At 38.0% G+C, this 19909-nt stretch overlaps 1 protein-coding gene and 1 pseudogene across 1 annotated transcript in view; both read left to right on the forward strand.

Annotated features, from left to right (window-relative positions):
- LOC145770151 (uncharacterized) overlaps positions 1-15614 on the forward strand; it is a 37114-nt gene extending 21500 nt beyond the window's left edge. The window contains exons 9-17 of the mRNA XM_082581738.1: positions 286-481; positions 1021-1170; positions 2648-2765; positions 3225-3354; positions 5170-5323; positions 6931-7076; positions 10863-11053; positions 11954-12076; positions 12349-15614. Coding sequence (XP_082437864.1) covers positions 286-481; positions 1021-1170; positions 2648-2765; positions 3225-3354; positions 5170-5323; positions 6931-7076; positions 10863-11053; positions 11954-12076; positions 12349-12741 — 1601 coding nt within the window. The 3' untranslated portion in view covers positions 12742-15614. The remainder of the gene's footprint in view (positions 1-285; positions 482-1020; positions 1171-2647; positions 2766-3224; positions 3355-5169; positions 5324-6930; positions 7077-10862; positions 11054-11953; positions 12077-12348) is intronic.
- Positions 15615-18881: 3267 nt separating this feature from the next.
- Positions 18882-19909, forward strand: LOC145771075 (galactosylgalactosylxylosylprotein 3-beta-glucuronosyltransferase sqv-8 pseudogene; annotated as a pseudogene).

Genomic DNA, 19909 nt, shown 5'->3' on the forward strand with positions numbered 1-19909 from the left:
TAGTTTTCTCTTCTGCTGAGCACAGACATTCACTAAGAAGCGTGTGGTTTGAAGGAAATATCAGATTTTGCCAACGAGTTCATGTCTTGCTATTTTTGATCAGTAAAGCTATTTTCATTTTCATGACTTTCATTCAAAGCTTTTCATGACTTTCATTCAAAGCTTTTCATGACTTTTCATGACTTTCATTCAAAGCTTTCATGACCATTTTCATTGCACTTCAGCAATCACTTCTGCAACGCTTGTCAAGTTCTGCAAACTTCTTCTTGTTTCATTTATGTTTAGAGCACACCTGCTATGACATCATGCCTACCAGCTGCAAGCTCGTTGTGTTTGACATCCAGCTCCAGGCTAGGAAGGCTTTCCATGCTCTGGTGGAAAACTCTGTGCGTTCCGCCCCCCTTTGGGACTCGAACACTTGCTGCTATGTCGGGATGTTAACGGTGACCGACTTCATCAAGGTTATACTAACCACGCACAGGTCTGTATGCTCATTTAACCACCCAGACAGCAAAATTGGTCATTTTTGCATCGATTCAAGGTCTGAATACGTTGCATCAATACTAAACTGCCAGATTTTGCTGTCAGGAAAGCTTGCAGAATCGGTCCTCTTTACATTGATTCAACGTCTGCAGATTTTTTGTCGCACCCAGGCTTATGCCTGGTGGTTGATGATTTAGATTGAGTGGACTGGAATGCAAGGAAGCCAATCTTCGTTTTCACCTTCAGACATGCCTTCAAGTGTCCTGCCAAAGGCCCAACCACATGCTCCTGAGCGGTGTCGGACCAGGGCTTTCACTTATGCCATGCAATCGGCGTTTGTGGACATTAAATCAATGTAAAAGGATCAATTTTGCTAGTTACTGTAAACTTTTTGTATTAATCTGTCTGTATGACGTTTTTTAAATATCAAATCCAACAAAAACTATTCCCCCAACTTGATTAGTGGACGCCAGATCAAGGCAATTGTTTCGTTCGTGCATCAATGCTTAGAATAAAGCCAGAATTCCCTTTCTTCAGGACGAAGAGTTCTGGAGTTAAGTCTGTGGAGGAGCAAACCATTGAGTCTTGGAGGACTTTGCTTGGACAGGAATCATCCTTTGCAATTGTGCATCCTGGAGACTCGCTCCTCCACTCTCTCAAGACGTTGATGACGGAACACATCAATGGGTAGGTCTTCAAGATTTTATTTATTGACAAATTTTCACGCATACAATAAATTATATTATTTTATTTACTGGTCGTCTCAGTTACTTGGAATTCAGTTGGACATCAGATCCCAAAATTGGTTTCAGTTCACATTTTTTTAAATTAATTTGTTCTTTTTTTGTGGTCAATCGTCATTAGATTTAGTTTTTTTTGGTTGCAGACTTTCATTGCAACCTGGTATCCCTGATAAGGAATAAACTAATGGCAAGTTTGTGCTGTTTACATACATGATTTCAGGCCAGCATCGCCCGACTTTATGGCAATTTTGTTGGAATTTTATTATCTCACCTGCTTTACCGCGTGGTTTAGCGCGTCTGTCACTACGTATTTCGACCTGCAATGATATGTTTATTTCATTTCCATTGTTTCCCAGCCAGAAATCAGTCATTTTGACATTGATTCAAGTCTGTAAACGTTCCAGGTTAAAAACAAGTGCAGTTGCAGTCCACAGTTATCCACACTTGCGTTTGTTCAACGTCCAAGTGTATAACAATGAACCGTCCCAGACAGCAAAATCCGTTACTATTACATTGATTCAACGTCTGATAAACAAGACTGATATTGCTGTCTGGGTCGCTTTGCTTCTCATAAATGTCACCAGGGCATGGTATTTTTCCATTACGTAAATTAGTTACTTCTTACGTTGAATTAACGTCAACAAGCGTTTATCTGCTGGTTTCGTACGTGTTTGCATTGTTTAGTTACGACCATCAAATTGCTTTCAGTTGAACATTTGACGATTTTTTACCAAGATTTATTTTGTCAAGACGTTAAATCGACTCAAAAATACAGATTTTCATCACAGAGCATTTAATCAGTTTTCAAGCTAAGGTTTACGAGGAAAATGTTCAAGGTCACCGTGCCACACATTAAACGACGAATTTCCGAGACAGCGTAATCCGTCATTTTTGCATGAATTCAACGTCTGCAAACATTTGTCAATGCCAAAATGACCGAATTTGTTGTCTGGGTCGTTTTCCACCGTGCGTCCAATGTTTTGTTACGTCGATTTGATGCTGTTTGCCGATCAAACAATGTGAATTTGCAATGGCAATCTCTTTTGCGTCAGACGACCAGTTTGATCAATGGATACCTCAATTTTCAACATCAGTGAACAACATCGGTTGGCAACGACAATATTATAGTACCAGATAAAAATGGCAACCTTCTGCCAGCTTAGAATACGAACCTTTCAAGAAATCAACCTGTCATCATATATAGGCTACTGGCAACATTTATTCCAAAGCTAGTTCCAAATTTTCTTTTTTGCATTGTTTCAAAGTCATCAGACTTCTGCAATGCGCCAGTTCGATGTTGCCTGATTGTGATACGTACGTTTGCTTTATGAGACGTTACTTTTCTACACAATTGCTAACGTTTGATGATAAATTTTGTTGAGTTTCAAATGAATTGAAACATTTTCCTTTTTTTTTCACAGCGTCCCTATCCTGGACGAAATCACAGGCGATATATTCCACGTGATAAACCACAAAAGGATTCTTCGGTTTCTTCATCTCTTCATGAACGAATTGCCAAAGCCAAAGTTTATGAACAAGGTGCGAAAAAATCGCAAATAATTTGATAGTTTTTTTCCTGATGGTTCTCTTGTGGGTTTTATGGAACCCCTTTAGCTGTTTCTGCCCACGCAATAAACAAGTTCAACTTTTTGTTGATTTAACATCTGAAGAAGGCAAAATTAGAATTACTTGCTGGCTGGCCGGTTTGATTGATCAGGTAAGTTGAGATTTACCGTCTCGTGATGTTAAACCAACGAAAAATGATGAATTTGTCGAATATTTATTTAAATCCATTTTTATTGTCTTGAACATGCAGTGATATTTTTCTCTATGCTTTGTCTTTGCGCCGTCTATTTGTGTTTCTCATCGGACAAACAGTCGTTATGTGCTTAGGACAAGCCTAATTCCTCTTCAGGAAAGTCAAGTCCGCTATAACAATGTTGTAACACGTCAATTTGACGTTGGAATAACTTTCACCTACTTATCGATTGGTCGCAGACGCTTCGTGAAGTGAAGATAGGCACCTACACAAATCTGGCCACCGTCACCAAATGTCATACGATCTTAGACGTGCTACAGCTTCTGGTGCAGAAAGACGTTTCTGCAATCCCTATCGTCGACGACGACGGTAAATATTCTGTATATTTTCTGAAATGAATGAAATCGTCAGATTCAGTTGTCCCAGATAGCAAGAGTTGTTGTTTTTTACATCGCTCAAACGATCTAAAAAGACGTTGGAACGATGTTAATATTAATACGGAGACTTTTCCTGACTGGGACACAAAAAAAATACCTTTCCAGACAGCAAAGCAGTCGTTTTGCAGACATTGATTCAACGTCTGCAGACAGCTTTCAGCCACATTAAATCCTGTTTCCTAATTGGTCAACTCAAAACACCCCATCTGCTGCAGCGACCTGCATATTGCAGTCCACTGTCTTGCCAGTGTTGAAAAAAGTAAAACAATAATAGTGCAAGATCATATACAATTCTGCACAGCTTGCTCGCTCACCGCGCTTTTGCAGTCATGGCAATGGGCCTCTCTGTGCACTGTCAGTGACGGTGTGCAGCCGTTACTATGGTTTACGTCAGCCAAAAGAGGAAATATTTATTCCGTTTTGCTTCTTGACTAGGAAATATCTTGTTGTGATTGCAATCAATTGAGATGTAATGTAAACAACTGCTCATTAATGCGTATGTTCAACATCTGTAGTATGTTTTGTCTTTGACTATTACTTTGTTTTTTTTTCTTAATTTATCTCAATTGTTCTTCGAAACATTTGTTACACATTTGAATTCAAAAATATTGACCTACAGTGTAGGCTATGTTCATGGAACTGAGCCTGACAGAAGTCTTCCAAGACATTGGGGGCTGTGGCGGTACGCCTCAAAATATGACGACGATTTTGAAGTGAATGCTAATTTGTATTCATCGCAACAGTTCGAAATGCTGACCTTGAAATGCAACTCGATAGCAAAAAGTGGTGCATTTAATATGATGTCAATGGCAACCTTTCAATTCTTTGATCATATTATTTCAGTCTGGTAAACGAATAATTGAACTTGAACGAGCAGCTGGTTGATTTCATTAATAATTCGGCGACAACCGCGTTGTTATCCTGTTGCCCAGTTGTCGTCTGCTAGTAGTATCGCATTTTCGACGCGCTTGCGTTGAATCGTTAAAGATGAAACGAGATTAGCCGACCAGAAAGATGTATCATTTTTCCATCGTTTAAACGTTGCCAGACGTTAAAACATTGTAAATAGTGCAACTTTAGAGAAACGGTGTAGATTTCAAAAGGGAAGTAAATATTCCTGATGAACATTCAAGCTTTCCGTGTCCATTCTATTTGTGTTTGTACCATTTTTTGTGCCATGAATATATAAAGCTAAGTAGCACAATTGGATTGGATGTTATTTTATTTAGACAGACAAAAATAAAGAAATAACATAAACGCTTTCGGTGCAGAACTGTAACCTTGTCAGAAGAAAAAATAACACTATGTCTAAATACAAAGATGATTAAGAATGAGATCTTCAAATTTTACTGCAAGAAATATCTTGAAACTAAATTACTTATACTTGTACGATTTTTGAAGTTTTGGCACAGTTTAATTTCTGATTAAATGTAGAAAACATTCAATCTTATCTCTACCCTTCCCCCCAAACACTTGATGCCTTCCAGGCTCTATGTGGAACAGTTGGTTGTTTATTCCCGGCTCGAAAAATCCGTTTCAAATAGCTTCAACTGGGGTAAACAATGTGTCACGGAAAAATAACATTGCAGCCGCCAAATCCATCCCTTTTACGTAGATTCAACGTCTGCAGAGGTTAAATCAATGTAAAGAAGGACTAATTTGTTAGCTGGGTTATGTTTAAAACTGAAAACAACGTCGCTTTTTATCCAAAAAAATGTGGTTTTTGACTGTATTCTATCATCCCCAGGTGAAGTAATGGATGTATTCTGCAAGTTGGACATGATATCTCTGGCGGCACAAGGGCTCTACCACGATCTATCGATGACCATGGAGATAGCGCTTGCCTACCGCTTCACCCCATTGTTTGAAGATGAAGAATGTCCTGCGGATGCTTTTGCAAGGTGACTATTGTTGCTTTTGTACTTTTCATTTTTTTTTGTGATTTGCATGGTAGTCAAACTGCATTTTCTTTCAAGCGCAAATTAGCTTGTGAATCGGTTCTTTTTGCACTGATTCAACGTCTGCAGACGTCTGAAGAAAAAAAATATTCAGCAGAGTGCATATTATAAGCATTAAGCACAGTAACAGTTATATCATACTTTTCATTTTCACACAATAGTGTAGCCGTGCTTCATTAAAGCCTTGAAATTTCATCTCAGATTTGCAAACGAGTTCGGATTCCATCGAGCTTCAGGATTCACAAAACCCGCTGTTGAACCGCCTAGTCCGGATGGCTTGTTTTTTAACAAAATCCGCACCCAAGAATATTTACCGTAATATGATGCACATTTAGATAATGCTTAGCTCACGAAAGCTGCATTGGCTTTGTTTCGGGTGTTGCAGAGACCCAGCTGGCCGATTTTGTCATGTTTGCGTCGTTTTTGCTAACGATGTAAATATGCCAACTCTTTCTGGTTGTGGTTTATTTGCAGTTAACAAATTCAAATGAATGATCATGTTTGAAAAACTACTAATGTTGCTGTATTTCCTCCACTCGCGCCTTTAAAATATTCAGCTTCAAATTCGCTTTTTGCTTTTTAATTTTCTTACCGGCATGATTAAGCAGTTTTGCAAGCGATGACTCAGCTTATTGGGCTGACACGAGAATGTTTAATTCAGCCGCAAACGTGGTGCGATTAATTTTTGCGTCGAATCGACCAAAAATGGCGGTGTTGTCAACGTCAGTTTTTAAACATTGTTTTGTATTGGGACAACTTATTCCGAAACATATTTTCATTTTTTCCAACTTGTTTTTGCATTTGCATGCTGGGGTGCTTACCCAGCCAGTAAAATTGGTCATCAACGTCTGTAGACGTTGAATCAATGTTATAATGACCGATTTTGTTATCTGGGTACCGGCATACAGATAAAATTGGTGACGTTGAACGACGTAAACACGTCCACTTTTGCTAGCTAATTTCCTGTTTGCCGATCCAACGTCTCAGACTAATCTTTGAAATGATATTCTTACACAGGTAATAAATTCATTTTTTACATTGATTATTATACGTCTGACGACGTTGATACGATGTAAGAAAGGAAAGATTTTGCTTGCTGGATAGTCCAAAGACCAAACCTCCTCCCAAGGTGGATGTATATTTGGGTTAAAACTGGATTATTTGGGAGTTTTGCCAAACCCATTGACAGTGTAGCGAGGTTTGTACCATGAAGGTACTGCTTTAGGTCCACCGTGGAGCATACCGCGGTCTTTAAACCAGTTTTTAAAAGTGTTTTCCATTTATGGTGAACTGTTGTAACCACCGGGTAGTAAACTCCACGAACATTCTAAAACCAACAGTTTCCTTGGTGGTTCTGCAATTTGACCATATGGTCAATTATTATACGTTCAATATTCTTTTCGTTTACGATTTAGATCACATTTCTTAATAATTTGGTTGTAAAAAAGATGGTGCGATTTAGTCGATAAGTTCTTGTCGACCTCGTTGTTAATCCACGTCTCACATAAACAATGAGAGTTTATCTTTGATTGTATGTTTCCAATGTTCAGATTCGCTTCTCCAAAACCTCAAAGACGCGACATCTCAAGCAAAACCAACTCCACCGGAAATGACGTCACCAGCTTTATGAGTGAGCGCAGAAAAAGAGCCGACTCTGCTTCGCGCAGCGGCCACTCCGCTATCAAAGGTCACAGCGGTAAGTGCGGTCAGTTCGGGTCAGTCTTAGTGATTCCGTTTGTTATTCACGCCTTTGCCGCATGGCTGCAGTGGACCGTGACGATGTAAACAAGTGTGGGACATCTTTGACCTGCGACCAACATGTTTTCATACAACGATTCAGCGTTCGCAGACGTTGAATGGATGAAAAACAAGTTTGTTTTGTCAGTTAGTTTGTCTGTCCAGGCTTCATAAAAAGTCCTTTAAAAACTCGCTGAAACACGTCCAGGAGTGGAACCTATATTTTCGTTGTTTCAACATCAATAGTCGTAGAAGCAAAGCAAAAGCGAATCAATTCATCAGGCCCCTTTCCGACAAACAGAAATGTACTTGTGCACACAATGACTCATTCATGAGTGGCATTTCAACGACAAAAACAAGCTCACAATGGATAGAAACAAAACATCAATGAATTATGTGGGTTAACAGGACGATCACAGAGCACGTACGGCACAGACAGTTCACTCGATAAAGAGTTGTTTTTCCCACCCCACATCAAAATGTACGCGTTTTACGTTGCTTCAACGTGCGCAGACGTTGATATGTTGTTGTAGAGCTGACCTTCTTGGCTTAAAAGAAACAAACTTGGAATTAGGTCTTGCGTCACTTTGTTACTAGTTGGGTGGCGAGGTCGCTGTCTCGACTTGTTGTTGACAAATCGCTGCAGATTGCAGCCTGCTGCTCAGTTTGATCAGTGACTTGTTTATCATACAATGTGGCGCAACGGTTGTTTGTGTAAGTGCTGGTCACCTCCGGGTTGTTTTTTCTTCGAAAACACGTTATGGAACGTCTTCACTACACTCGAGACTGAAGCGAATCGATCAGTCATTCGTCCACTAAAATAGATTTGAACATTCAATGCAGAGTAAATTAATTGATTGTTTATTATTGATTTTACTGCATTTACCCGCATTTTTTTGAAATGTTTAAACGTCGTAGTTAAATTCTATACTTTGGTTTCACACTCCAAAATGAAGTAAACATGTTTAGCAAACTACATCTTATTCTTTGACAACAACAAAAAATAATAAAAAGCTACTGATTTTTTCTATCTTTTTTGGAACACATCTTGACATGAAAGGTTGACCAGTCGTCTAGTTGTGTGATGTCATTGCTCCCTTCTTTGGGGAACTTTTGGTCAACAACATTTTTCCCGTGTCCAACGAAAAGATTTTTTTTTTTACAATAGCTTCATTGTCGAGACTTTCTTTGACGATAAAGTCGATAACGATGATGTTTTCTTTCGTTGAAGTCGACGACATTTTTCTATATGGATAAGGTTTCTTCCTCATGAGTCGAGGATACGGGTTCGATTCCCCATTCGCTCGTATCAAAATTGTCACGGATTTTCGTTCATTATACTATTACTCCAAAACGGTATGTGCTTTGTGTGAAGTGTTAACGACACAAGCTTACTCTTTGCACAGAGCTACATTAAAGCACACATTAATAATTATAAGATTGGAATTTTGTAGCATGTTTTTGTGCTAAATATGCTGAGTGGAAATCTGAAAAATCAAAGTTCACCAACTATGACACTGGATAAAAAATTTTGTGAAGGGTTAATTCTCGAGAAATCTATATTTGTTCGCAATTCTTTCATCACATGGTACCCAACCAGGTAGCGAACCAACCTTTTCACAATTAATTCAACGTTGGCAGGTGTTTAATCAATGGGAAAGGATTGAAAGTCTGTGACGCCAAGATGTTTGTTCTTGATCAATTGCAATATCCAATTACGGCTTATTAGTATTATGCCTTTGATAAGACGCCATCTTGAAACTTTGCATCTAATTATGCAAATTTAGCTCAAACAAAAATATGTTGTTATCTTAGGACACACCACACTGCAAAATTCATTGCAAAGATGATTTATAGAAAGGAAAATAAATGGAAAAATATGCAACGGCAGACCAACAGTGATGTGGACAATCAAACCTTAAAAAATGCACCAAATTAAGTTATAGAAATGTTGTAAGAACTGTTCACGGCGGTGGTCATGGGCGCATTTTTATCCAACCTCTTTACACTAGCGAGGAACTTAATGATGATGAAATTGCACGACCAGTATATGAGTTGTTTGTAATGTAACCAAAGGTTGATTTAACAAGGTCGACTTTGAAAGCATAGCAAGGCCTATCGTGATACATTTGAGCAAGTTTTAAAGGGCACTTACGGTCGAGATCCTGGTCTCATTTGCTGGTAACATCCGCTTTGATAGAAGCAAAAATCTCTGTTGTATATATCCCAGATAGCAAATCAGTATTTTTTGACATTGATTTAACGTCTTAATACGTTAACTGGTTGAAAGAATTGGTTTGCTGACGGGGATTGGAGAGTTTTAAGAATATGAACAGAATGCCTAGAAAACTACGGACAGACAGTGTTGAATAACTTTTCACATTTGTTTTAAATAGTCGTTTGAAGTGTGTGTTGAAGACGGGGGTTAAGTGGTGACGATTTTTCCATTTCCCGTTTCGAGAAGTGTTGCAGGGAAACGCATGTGTACTGTAGCGTATGTGTACTGTAGCGTATGTGTAGTGTAACGTATGTGTAGTGTAGCGTATGTGTACTGTAGCGTATGCGTATGAGTAGTGTAGCATATGTGTACTGTAGCGTATGTGTAGTGTAACGTATGTGTAGTGTAGCGTATGTGTACTGTAGCGTATGTGTAGTGTAGCGTATGTGTACTGTAGCGTATATGTAGTGTAACGTATGTGTAGTGTAACGTATGTGTAGTGTAGCGTATGTGTAACGTATGTGTAGTGTAGCGTATGTGTAGTGTAACGTATGTGTAGTACAACGTATGTCTAGCGTCCGAGAGAAGAGATACAGGGGAAGGTGATTAGTGGAGGAGGTTGTTTTTGAGGGGAAACCGGCCGGTCTCAAAACCAATGGGGATGTCGGTCGTAAAAGGAAGAAAGATTTATCTTCATGTGGAGTTACTATCCAGTTACAAAATTGGTCCTTTTTTACGTTAATTCAATGTCTGCAGACGTTGAATCAATGTAAAAGAAAAAAACGATGGATTTGCTGTCTGGGAACCTCATGCCCAACTTAAACTTTAAACGTGAGTGATCTGTAACCGCTGCAATGAATCAGCTTTTTGGCTTCACAAGGTTGGAAGGATACTCGTTCTAAGCATTTGCAAGCAACCTTCGCACTGTTCCCAGTTTTAAAATCATAATTTAACGCTGTAAATGTGGCAAATTTTGCGAAGGACATATTCTGTACGATTGCAAGCCGACGAGGTGATGCTTTCCACACAGCCGACAGACAAACAATTGCAGGCCTATGACGTATGAAATTGCACACGTTTCAATTCGACTGTTGACTCATCATTTTTCAACACAATCAATGGCTGAACGATGACGCACAAGGCATATTTGAAGTGCTGACTAAGGCTTAGCATAAAGGATAACGAATTGTTGCCATTTGAAATGTAGCTTCTTTCACCAGTCAGCGAAAGCTTATTTCTTTGGAAATATGTCATGTCATGAAAATTTGAGGTTTTTTCCCTTATTTTGGTGGTTTGGTCTTTTCATTTATGGAAACATCAAACAAAGGTGGATTCTCTAGCAGCACTGCGTGGTTGTGACTTTCATAAAATGCAATGATTTCACAACTGCCTTGAATCCGGATGAAAAGTGCTCTTAATTTTTTTTTGTTAAAGCATGTATAACGGTTTTTAATGTAAATGTGTCAATTTAAATTGCATTTTTTTAATTTTTTTTAATTTAAATTGTATTTTCTTGTTTGTTTTTAGTTATTCGAGGAAAAAGGCAAAAGTCTCCTGACGTGAAACGAGAACATGCCAACGAAACCCAAGCTCCGCCCACTCAGTCTCACCTGCCATTGGCTGATTCCGCTGCGCCTGAGTGCACTGGTCATCATAGATTACGTCACAAATCGTTAAGCAATCCTCTGGTGAAATGTCAGCTCTCTGATAAACTTCAGGTGACCAACTTTTCTCGGGTTTTTTTTCTGTAAGCGAGGGCAAAACGTTGCAATGAAACGCTGTCAAATGGCAACATTTACCAACTGAAAAGAATCTGGTTTCATACCCATTTCGATAGAAGGGTTTCATTCAGCCAAAATCAGTTTGTGTTAAATTAAATCAACATCTCCGATTCTCCGTCCAGACGTTGAATCAATCTAAAAAAAACTGGTTTGGTGGCTTTGGAAAAACGAAAATTGAATGGCCGTTACCAGTTCAAAAGTTCTGGAACTATCGTAAAATTTGTGGTAACTGCCGTAGCCGACAACCAAGCTCTGGACTTCAATTTTCGATCGAGCCAGAATTAAGCAGTTTAGGTCACAAAACTGAAAGTTCTGATTTGACCCACGGGTTTCTGTTTGTTGAGCATAAGCCTTAGTTTGGTGTTAGGTAAAAGGAACAATATGCGAAGGACCAGTCCAGCACCCAAAACCGAAACAGCGGCCAAACTTTAAAAGAGTTTAAAACTATCGTCATTGGTGGTTTGTATGATAGGCTAGCTCAGGGGTGTGCAACGTGCGGCCGTGCGGCCCTTCTGTAATAAAGGTTGCACACCCCTGGGCTAGCTGGTTCGGCGTCAAAACCCAGAAATAAACAACAGACACAAAACAAAGTGAAGGCAAAACGATAAATCCAATGAATGGTGGAGTTTTGGTGTTGCACAAGCTTGCTACACAGTGCATACTTGCGATTGGTTAAAACATCACGGACTTGTCTCCTGTGGTTGATGGTTAACCTTTCGTCTATCGTCTATTGCAAACCACAAGAGCATTTATAATCTCGTGTTTGTAGTCTTTGCAAGCGTTCTTAAAACCAAAGAAAAGTTGTTAATTTTGTTGAAATCAAACTCTGTTTTACAGCACGTCATTGATTTGATGGTGACGACTGATGCAAACCTCCTTGTTGTGATTGGTCAAACAAGCAATCACGTGATCGGCGTCATCACTGTGTCAGATGTTCTTTCGTTCATTATCAATCCTTCGGTTCGTATGTTGTGAATTGTCTTTATATTTTGTTGAGCACATGCTTGTACTTCGTTGAGCTGTTCAATTTTGCAATGCCTTCTGGTTTAGTTATTGAGAAATGAAATCAGAGGTTGGAAAAGTTGACGAACCAGTAGTGGAAATTGATGGGAGCTATCAGCTATGCCAGTAAAAGATCGAGAACTTGCATGAGCAAGATTGCTTTTTTGAAATTCTAACCTTGTTTAGTGTTTTCAAAAAATACACTTTGTTGTAACAGTCTTTTATTTTAGGGTGACTGTCTCCCGCAAAAATCCACTGCGCACATTCACAAAAAGAAAGGAAATCGGTTGAGTTCCTGTGGTGCTGAGTCGAATTCTTCCAGTCAATACGCTTCTGAGACCACCGCCTCTTTGGACGGCTCTGAGGACCGGCTCGTTCTAGACACTTTTGCCGGAACTCGAAGCGGTCAATCCCTGCAGAAACTTTCATCGTCGTCCGATGCATCAGTGCACAACGACAGCGATTGTACGAGAGCTTCTACCCTGCGAAATGATTCAAAGGTTGTTCCCCCGGTTTCAAATCCCGCTGAAGTGCCAGCAAGCAAAGGTTATGGGAACAATAGTAAGCAAGAAAACACAAGTGCTCGCTTTTTGCGCCGAGGCGTTGAAATGGAACGAGCGTAAGATGCAAATCTGACTTGTTATTCCATGTCTTCATTTTCAACTCTTTATGTTGATTTTCAGTTAAATGACATCGCAAATTAGCGCAAAATATTGTCTTATAGACCACTGCTCACTCATTACTTCAACATTTAATTATTTTTTGCTGATTTATCACATTTTGTTTCAAAAGTGCTGTTTGTTCGCAAACTCAAAGCAAGAAAGTGCTTTTCCTACTGTAAGTCATTTTTTATATAATTTATGTAGTTTCAGCGTGCCCAGATGTTAGTGCTTCGTAGAAAATAACCAACTTGTTAACAAAATAAGCTGCTCTCTTTATCTTTTTCGATTGAGCGTTTTTTTAATTTTCTCAGTGCATCACCACAGCCAATCAGTCCTTTTTACATTGATTCAACGTCTGCAGATGTTAAGTTGAAGTAAAAAAGAATGATTTTCTGATTGGCATTATGTGGGTACGTGCAGTCTTGAACCTTACATAACCCCAAAGGAGGCTACTGCATTCCTCAGATAAGATCATATATAATGTCTCCATGAAACTTGTGTTCAGATTGCTATCAAGAAAATTGGTTTTACTCTCCTAGTATATTTTGCTTCTAATGTAGTTGTAGTGGTTGTGCAAAGGATGCCGCGCTTTAGGAGACAGACATCATTTTCATGAAAGAGTCTTCTTTCCTCTTTTTCCCTTCCTCCTTTTTTCTGCCTTTTTTCATCTCTCTTCTTCCTCCATCTCTTTTTTCCTCCATCTTTTTTCCTGCTTTTTCATCCCTCCTCTTCATCATTTCCTTCCTTCTTCTTTTCCTTTTCTGCACATACCGTAACGCGTATTTCGTTGTGATCTCACGAAGTCTCGCATTGCGGAAGCAATACTTTTTGTTGATCAAGTCTAGATATAGATTATGTTTTCGAAACAACAGTTCATATGATTGCTCCACACTTTCTTCACAATGGTGGACTTTTGATCCAACATTGCTCCGTTGGCTACCCTTAAAACACGGCGTAATAAATGTGTTTATTTCCTGCCTACGCCATCTGGGTCATCTTCTAGGTGCTACACTGAAAATGCTGATGCTCTCGAATTTGTGTCCTTTCACTATATTCTCTTGTGCCTAGATGGTAACTCGGAAAGTTCTTTTAAAAAAATTCACTGGTTGTCTTGTAATGATTGAGTTCTTGTCATTTTTAATCTGGTGCGTGTGTTTTTCTCAGTTCAAGAGTTTCTTTTTTACATGATAGAATGTTATTAGACGTCAAACCGACGTAAAATTAACCAAGTTCGCCAGTAGCTTGCTGGTACGAGTTCGATCCCAGCTGGAAAAAATTGATCGTTTTGAGACGTTGAATCAATGTAGAAAAGAGCAATTTTTGCGAGCTGAGATATTCGATTGTGTCCGATAAGACTACTGTAGTATATTATCTGTGGAAATAAGATGTAATTTTGACTTTATATTGGCTCTGACAACAAAATCAGCTATTTTTACCTGACGTCACGTTGATGAAAAAATGACTAATTTTGTTGTTTTCATTTTGTTGTACTTGTCTGTGTCAACAATTTCGGTTTTTTTTTTTGGCACTATGTTGTAAGGTTTATTATACGTAAAAATGTTCCAATTAAGAGTTTCTCAGACGGCAAAGGTCTTTTTCATCGTTTTAACTTTCAACGTTAAACGCCAACTTTTGCAATGTCGGTGAATACCCTTGCTTGAACAAGCTACCATTTCTCTAGGATTTTTAGACAGCAATCGTTGCGTTGTTTTTGTCTTGTTAGTTGTCAAGCTATACACAAAAACAACGTAAATTGTGATAAATAATTTATGAGTGCAGTTCCAGCAAGACATGGAAGCGATTTGCGAAAACAAAATTATCTTTGCTAGAATATCGTGTTGTGTGGAAGACCTGCTTTTCTAGACGCGATGTTTTTCGAATTTACGAATTTTCTTCATCTACTGAAATTTTCTGTCTACTGGAGTTTTCTATCTGGAATTTTCTGTTCATCTAAAATAGCGGTGTGTAATTATTTTTCTAGGTTGGCCACAATGAAAAGTTTAAGTAACCTACGCGAGTCATAATCTGCGATTAAGCACCAATAGATTTTGGCAACAGCTGGTTTCGGAACTTTACAGCTTCTTCCACACATCTGTCATAGCAGCAATGGTGGTCAGCCCATGGTGTTAAGATTGGGGCAAAATTGTGAAAATGTCCTCTCACTGGGTGAAGTCCTACACAACTTACATTAAACAAACAACTTAGCAGTATCAAGTCTGTTTGGCCCATCGTGTGTAAACATCAACAGAAATGTGCTTTTTGATGAGGCACAAGGAACAGGTGAAGTCCATTTTGTATGAGCTTGCACATTCCGAATTCAGATTTGATCGGTTTTATTGAATCGTTTTTCTAAAATAGCACACGGCAAGACCTAAAAATAAACTCCATCATCTCAGCAGGAAAGTATGATCTTTTACAGTGATTGAATCAATATAACAATGAAGGATTTTTCTGTCTGGGTGCGCTCTCTGGGATTTTTGGTTTTTCAATTGTCAACACTTCTAGGTGTCTTGTCTTGTTCATTATTGATGTGTTACATTTTGTTGCTTGTAATAACGTGGACGTTTTATTGCGTATACCTTTGTTGGGCGCTTTTGTACAAGCTTCCAGAAGACCAGTAGCATTTTCACTGAACTTTAATGTAAATTTCCACTTGCTTTGGAATTTCATTGTTTTTATACCCAACTAGCAAAGGTTACCAAATTGACAAGGTTGAAATGAAGTAAAAATAGTGACTTTGCTAACTGGGTAGAACAGCTTTGTATATTTCAGTCAAAATTTGGTAATTTGAATTGTTTTGAATACGCGCCGACATTAAATCGAGGAAGAACTGACTTTTTTCATCAGCTCCGTATGTTTTTCGGCTGACAGCGGTTTGACGGCAGTTATTTATTGCTTGAAGGAAACTTCATTTTCGTCAGTTTTATGTCGCCGAACGTATATGACCGACTTAGAAATATAATCTCTGCACCTGAAAACCTATGCAAGAACTTACAACAACGCATATCAATCCGTCAACTGTGGCAAGTGGTAGGCAGCAGCTGATGGATGTCAACATCACCATATTGTATCCACTTGGACGCTTTCAGCGGCAACCAGGGCTGTGGAGTCGGGTGAAAAATATACGACTCCGACTTCTTGGTTTATGTCTGGCCGACTCCGGCTTCAGTGTTACCAGATTTTTTAATTATTGCCCCTTTTCATTTGTTTAGTTTAATTTCACTTTTGTGATCAAAATTAAAACGACAACTTTCACAAAAATTGACAAGAACCAACACTTACAGTATATTTTCTGGTAAACTTCTAAGACTCTGTACGGAGAACAAGAAACAATAATTTGAAAGAACAATTGCAAACAAAAATTTTCTTCATTGTTTTGTGTCAAATCGGAGTCGGCCATTTTTTATCGATTCCGACTACGAACGCGCCAAAGTTTCTCCCACTTCACGGCCCTGGCTGCAACTGATACATTTGGAGAGAGATGCACTGCAGCGAAGATTTTATTAGCATGTTTGCTTCTCCAGGTTATAAACGTTAGTTTATTTGATGTAATGATATGTAGTTATTTCATGACTTTGTACGATATTTTGATGATGTTGACTTGACTTTCGTTTCAACTTAAAAGCCTGTCTTTTACTACAGCTCTCCCACCGTTCGCAGTCGCGAAACGAAAATGCTTCTTATCAACGCGTTCAATAAATTTGTTGGAGTTTGAAAATCATGTCAGAGTCATGGTACTCTCAGGAAAATACGTTTTACTGGACGGAAATGTGTGAAACATGCCACTGGTAGCTAAGAACTTAGACCGTATTGAAGTTTAGGAATTGCAATTTTCGGAGAGATTGCATATCAGTTTATTTCATTTGTGAGCATTTCTTATGAGATGACCAGATACAGAAATAAAAGCTTCTTTGATAATGAAGCGGAATGCTTATTGTTTTTAATTGTTTTATCCGTTGAAGAATTTTTACGTACAATGCCACTTGAAGGGCAAGTAATCTAACAGTTATTTAAAAATTTAGAAAACATGCTCCTGTTAGATTGAAGACTAGCATTTAAAGTCATGTAGCTCATCAATAAAGCTTTTTCGTTAAAGCTATAGATAGCGTAAAAAACTTGCCAAACATTTTAAATGCATCATCACCTGCTCATTTGATTTGTTCCCAGGGTTATCCGATTCAAAATAATTTTTTGCTATTACATGCAAAAAAAAAGATTAAATAAGAAAGAAATAAACAAGTATTTAAACTGATTGAAAACAGGCAGTGTAGTGTTAGATACAGAATTACAATAAAAATAACACAATGGGGTGCATGAATCATACAAAGATATCGGAAATCGTTCAATATGAAATATCGTTCTCTATGAAGCAGTCTATGGTTTATCATTTTTATGGATTATAGGCTACTTGCGGCATCGTAGCAGTAAAAATTTATAGCCTCAATACAGTATAGCTGCATGTGTGAGTTTGTCTGAATCTCGGCTAATTGACAAGCAGGGCCTTTACAGTAGTTTTTAGGTTATTTTTAGCATAGTATGCAGTCTAGAATTAGATAGTGTATCAACTGATCCTCCATGGTGTATCAATTGACCTGCATTGGCAGGAGAGTTAATACTATGGAGTATACCTTTTAAATCGCCCTTTATGAATAAACTGTAGGCTAGAAGATGCGAATCTGAAAGATTACCAATCAGTGGATGAGATGATATCCCTCTAGACTTGAACAAAAACAAGCTTTTATAATATTAACTTTTTACACAAAGTGAACAAATGTGAAAAGGGTATCAACTGATCAGCCCTGCCCCTACACCTGTCGACTGTAAGCAAGACTTCTAAAAGTCCTCAGCTTACAAAACTAATTGACGAAGCTGAAGATGGTACGACCTGAGAAACAAAATAAAGCTTATAGTTTCAGGAGAGAGTTTGCTTTTTTATACCAAAGGCAGGCAAGACACAACAATAACACAGGGTTGAGCATTACAACAGTATATTACATATTTACAATAGTTCAACATTCAAACGTTTTCGACTTAACTTAAGTCCTCATCAGGAATCTGTAAATATTTATAAACTACAATAAATTTCACTTCTTGACAGTGACTACCGTAACTAACTAACTAAAAGCATCGAGAAACACGCAACGATTAAATGCTTTTAGTTAGTTAGTTACGGTAGTCACTGTCAAGAAGTGAAATTTATTGTAGTTTATAAATATTTACAGATTCCTGATGAGGACTTAAGTTAAGTCGAAAACGTTTGAATGTTGAACTATTGTAAATATGTAATATACTGTTGTAATGCTCAACCCTGTGTTATTGTTGTGTCTTGCCTGCCTTTGGTATAAAAATAAAGTTTACAATACAACTTTCACACTATTGTGATCCGTTTGATTTATGAGTACCGTAGGCCTATATAGCTCGGTCACTTGTCTTTTACAGCAATTTTAATGGAATCGCATTCATAAAATAATGCACTAGGGGGCTAGGGCTACTCGGTGAGCCATGCGGTTACTAAAAGTTTGTGCTGCAGACAAAGGTATTTACTTGCGAGGCCTTATCTGGAGTAAATAATAATTATTTATTATTATTAATAGTTACACTATATTATTGAAAACTATTAATTATTAATAGAGATTGAGATTAGTTGCAGAAAAAAGTTTTGTCTTTAACTTCTACAATCATAGGCTAAATAGGCTATACCTGAACATGTGCATTTTCAGTTGAACCTCTTGATTTATGTAGGCCTATGCGTTTTTAATGCAGTTCTTTTATCATTTTAGCTAGTATAATTTTAATCATTCATACAAAAAAACAAGCAAAAAATGAATTTTAATGGTAGCCTATTAGGAAAATATTCTTAATTTTGAGCAACTTCACAAAGTAAAAACCATACGATCACATGCATTATACCTACAGCTCCTTCCACCAATTTGGGCTAATTAGGTCTAGTTAGCTTCTATTTGGTTAGATCTCAATCTTGAAATTATCCTATCTTGAATTAAATCGATGTGAGATCACTTCTAAAGCATACAGTAAGATTCAGTGCAATATTTTCGTTCAGGTTTCTACAATTTGCTGAACGAGCTACCAACTAGCATACCATGGTTAAAAAGTATTTGAAACTATTAAGCATTTTAGTTGTAATTGTGTTTTTTTGGTGTTTGTTTCACATATTCATACCTCAGCATATTTCTTTCGATGATCCAGTTGCACAAGAAAAAAGGAAATCTGTCAATGACAACCCAGTCCTTCACAAACAAGAAAACTTAGTCGCAAATGAAACTCCAACAATATACGGCATTACACCTACATATCGTAGAATGACTCAGCAAGCTGATCTCACGAGACTCATACATACTCTCATGCATGTGAATAATTTCCACTGGATTGTTGTCGAAGACTCAGTTGAAAAAACGACGCATGTTACAAATATGCTTAGCACTTCTGGCTTGTCATATACGCACTTGACCGCTCGGACAGACATAAAAAAGCAAGTTGAAATTAGAAAACTTCGTGGTGAAGCCCCAAGAGGCATTGAACAACGAAATGCAGGCTTGTCTTGGATAAGAGAAAATGTTCCTTACCATAAAGGTAGCGTGATGTATTTTATGGATGACGATAACACTTATAGCTTGAAAGTTTTTGAAGAAATGAGAAACACAAAACAGGCGTCTTGTTGGTTGGTAGCATTTACAGGAGGATCTAAAGTTGAAGGTCCAGGAAAATGCAAGGATGGCAAAGTGATTTCCTGGTTTGTAAGATGGGGTGCGAACCGAGCATTTCCCCTAGACATGGCTGCATTTGCCATCAATTTGGAATTAATTTTCAAAAATCCTAACGCTTTGTTTTCATATAAATGGACTATTGGATATCTAGAGTCTAACTTTCTTGAAAGCCTAAATTTAACAAAAAGCGATATGGAAGCAAAATCTAACTGCAATGTTGTATTAGCTTGGCACACGCAGACAGCTAAACCTCTTATATTAGACAAGCGTCTTCCAAAGTCAAAAAAGGTTATTGAAATCTAAATTTTGTTGTATTTTATGATTTGGGCTATACACTTCTAGCAACCGCTCTCAGCTGGAGTCCAATGAATTTGCAAAATTTTATTGATAAATTACAATTCATA

This window comes from Aplidium turbinatum, chromosome 5 (assembly GCF_918807975.1).
Source record: "Aplidium turbinatum chromosome 5, kaAplTurb1.1, whole genome shotgun sequence".
NCBI classification, from domain to species: domain Eukaryota; kingdom Metazoa; phylum Chordata; class Ascidiacea; order Aplousobranchia; family Polyclinidae; genus Aplidium; species Aplidium turbinatum.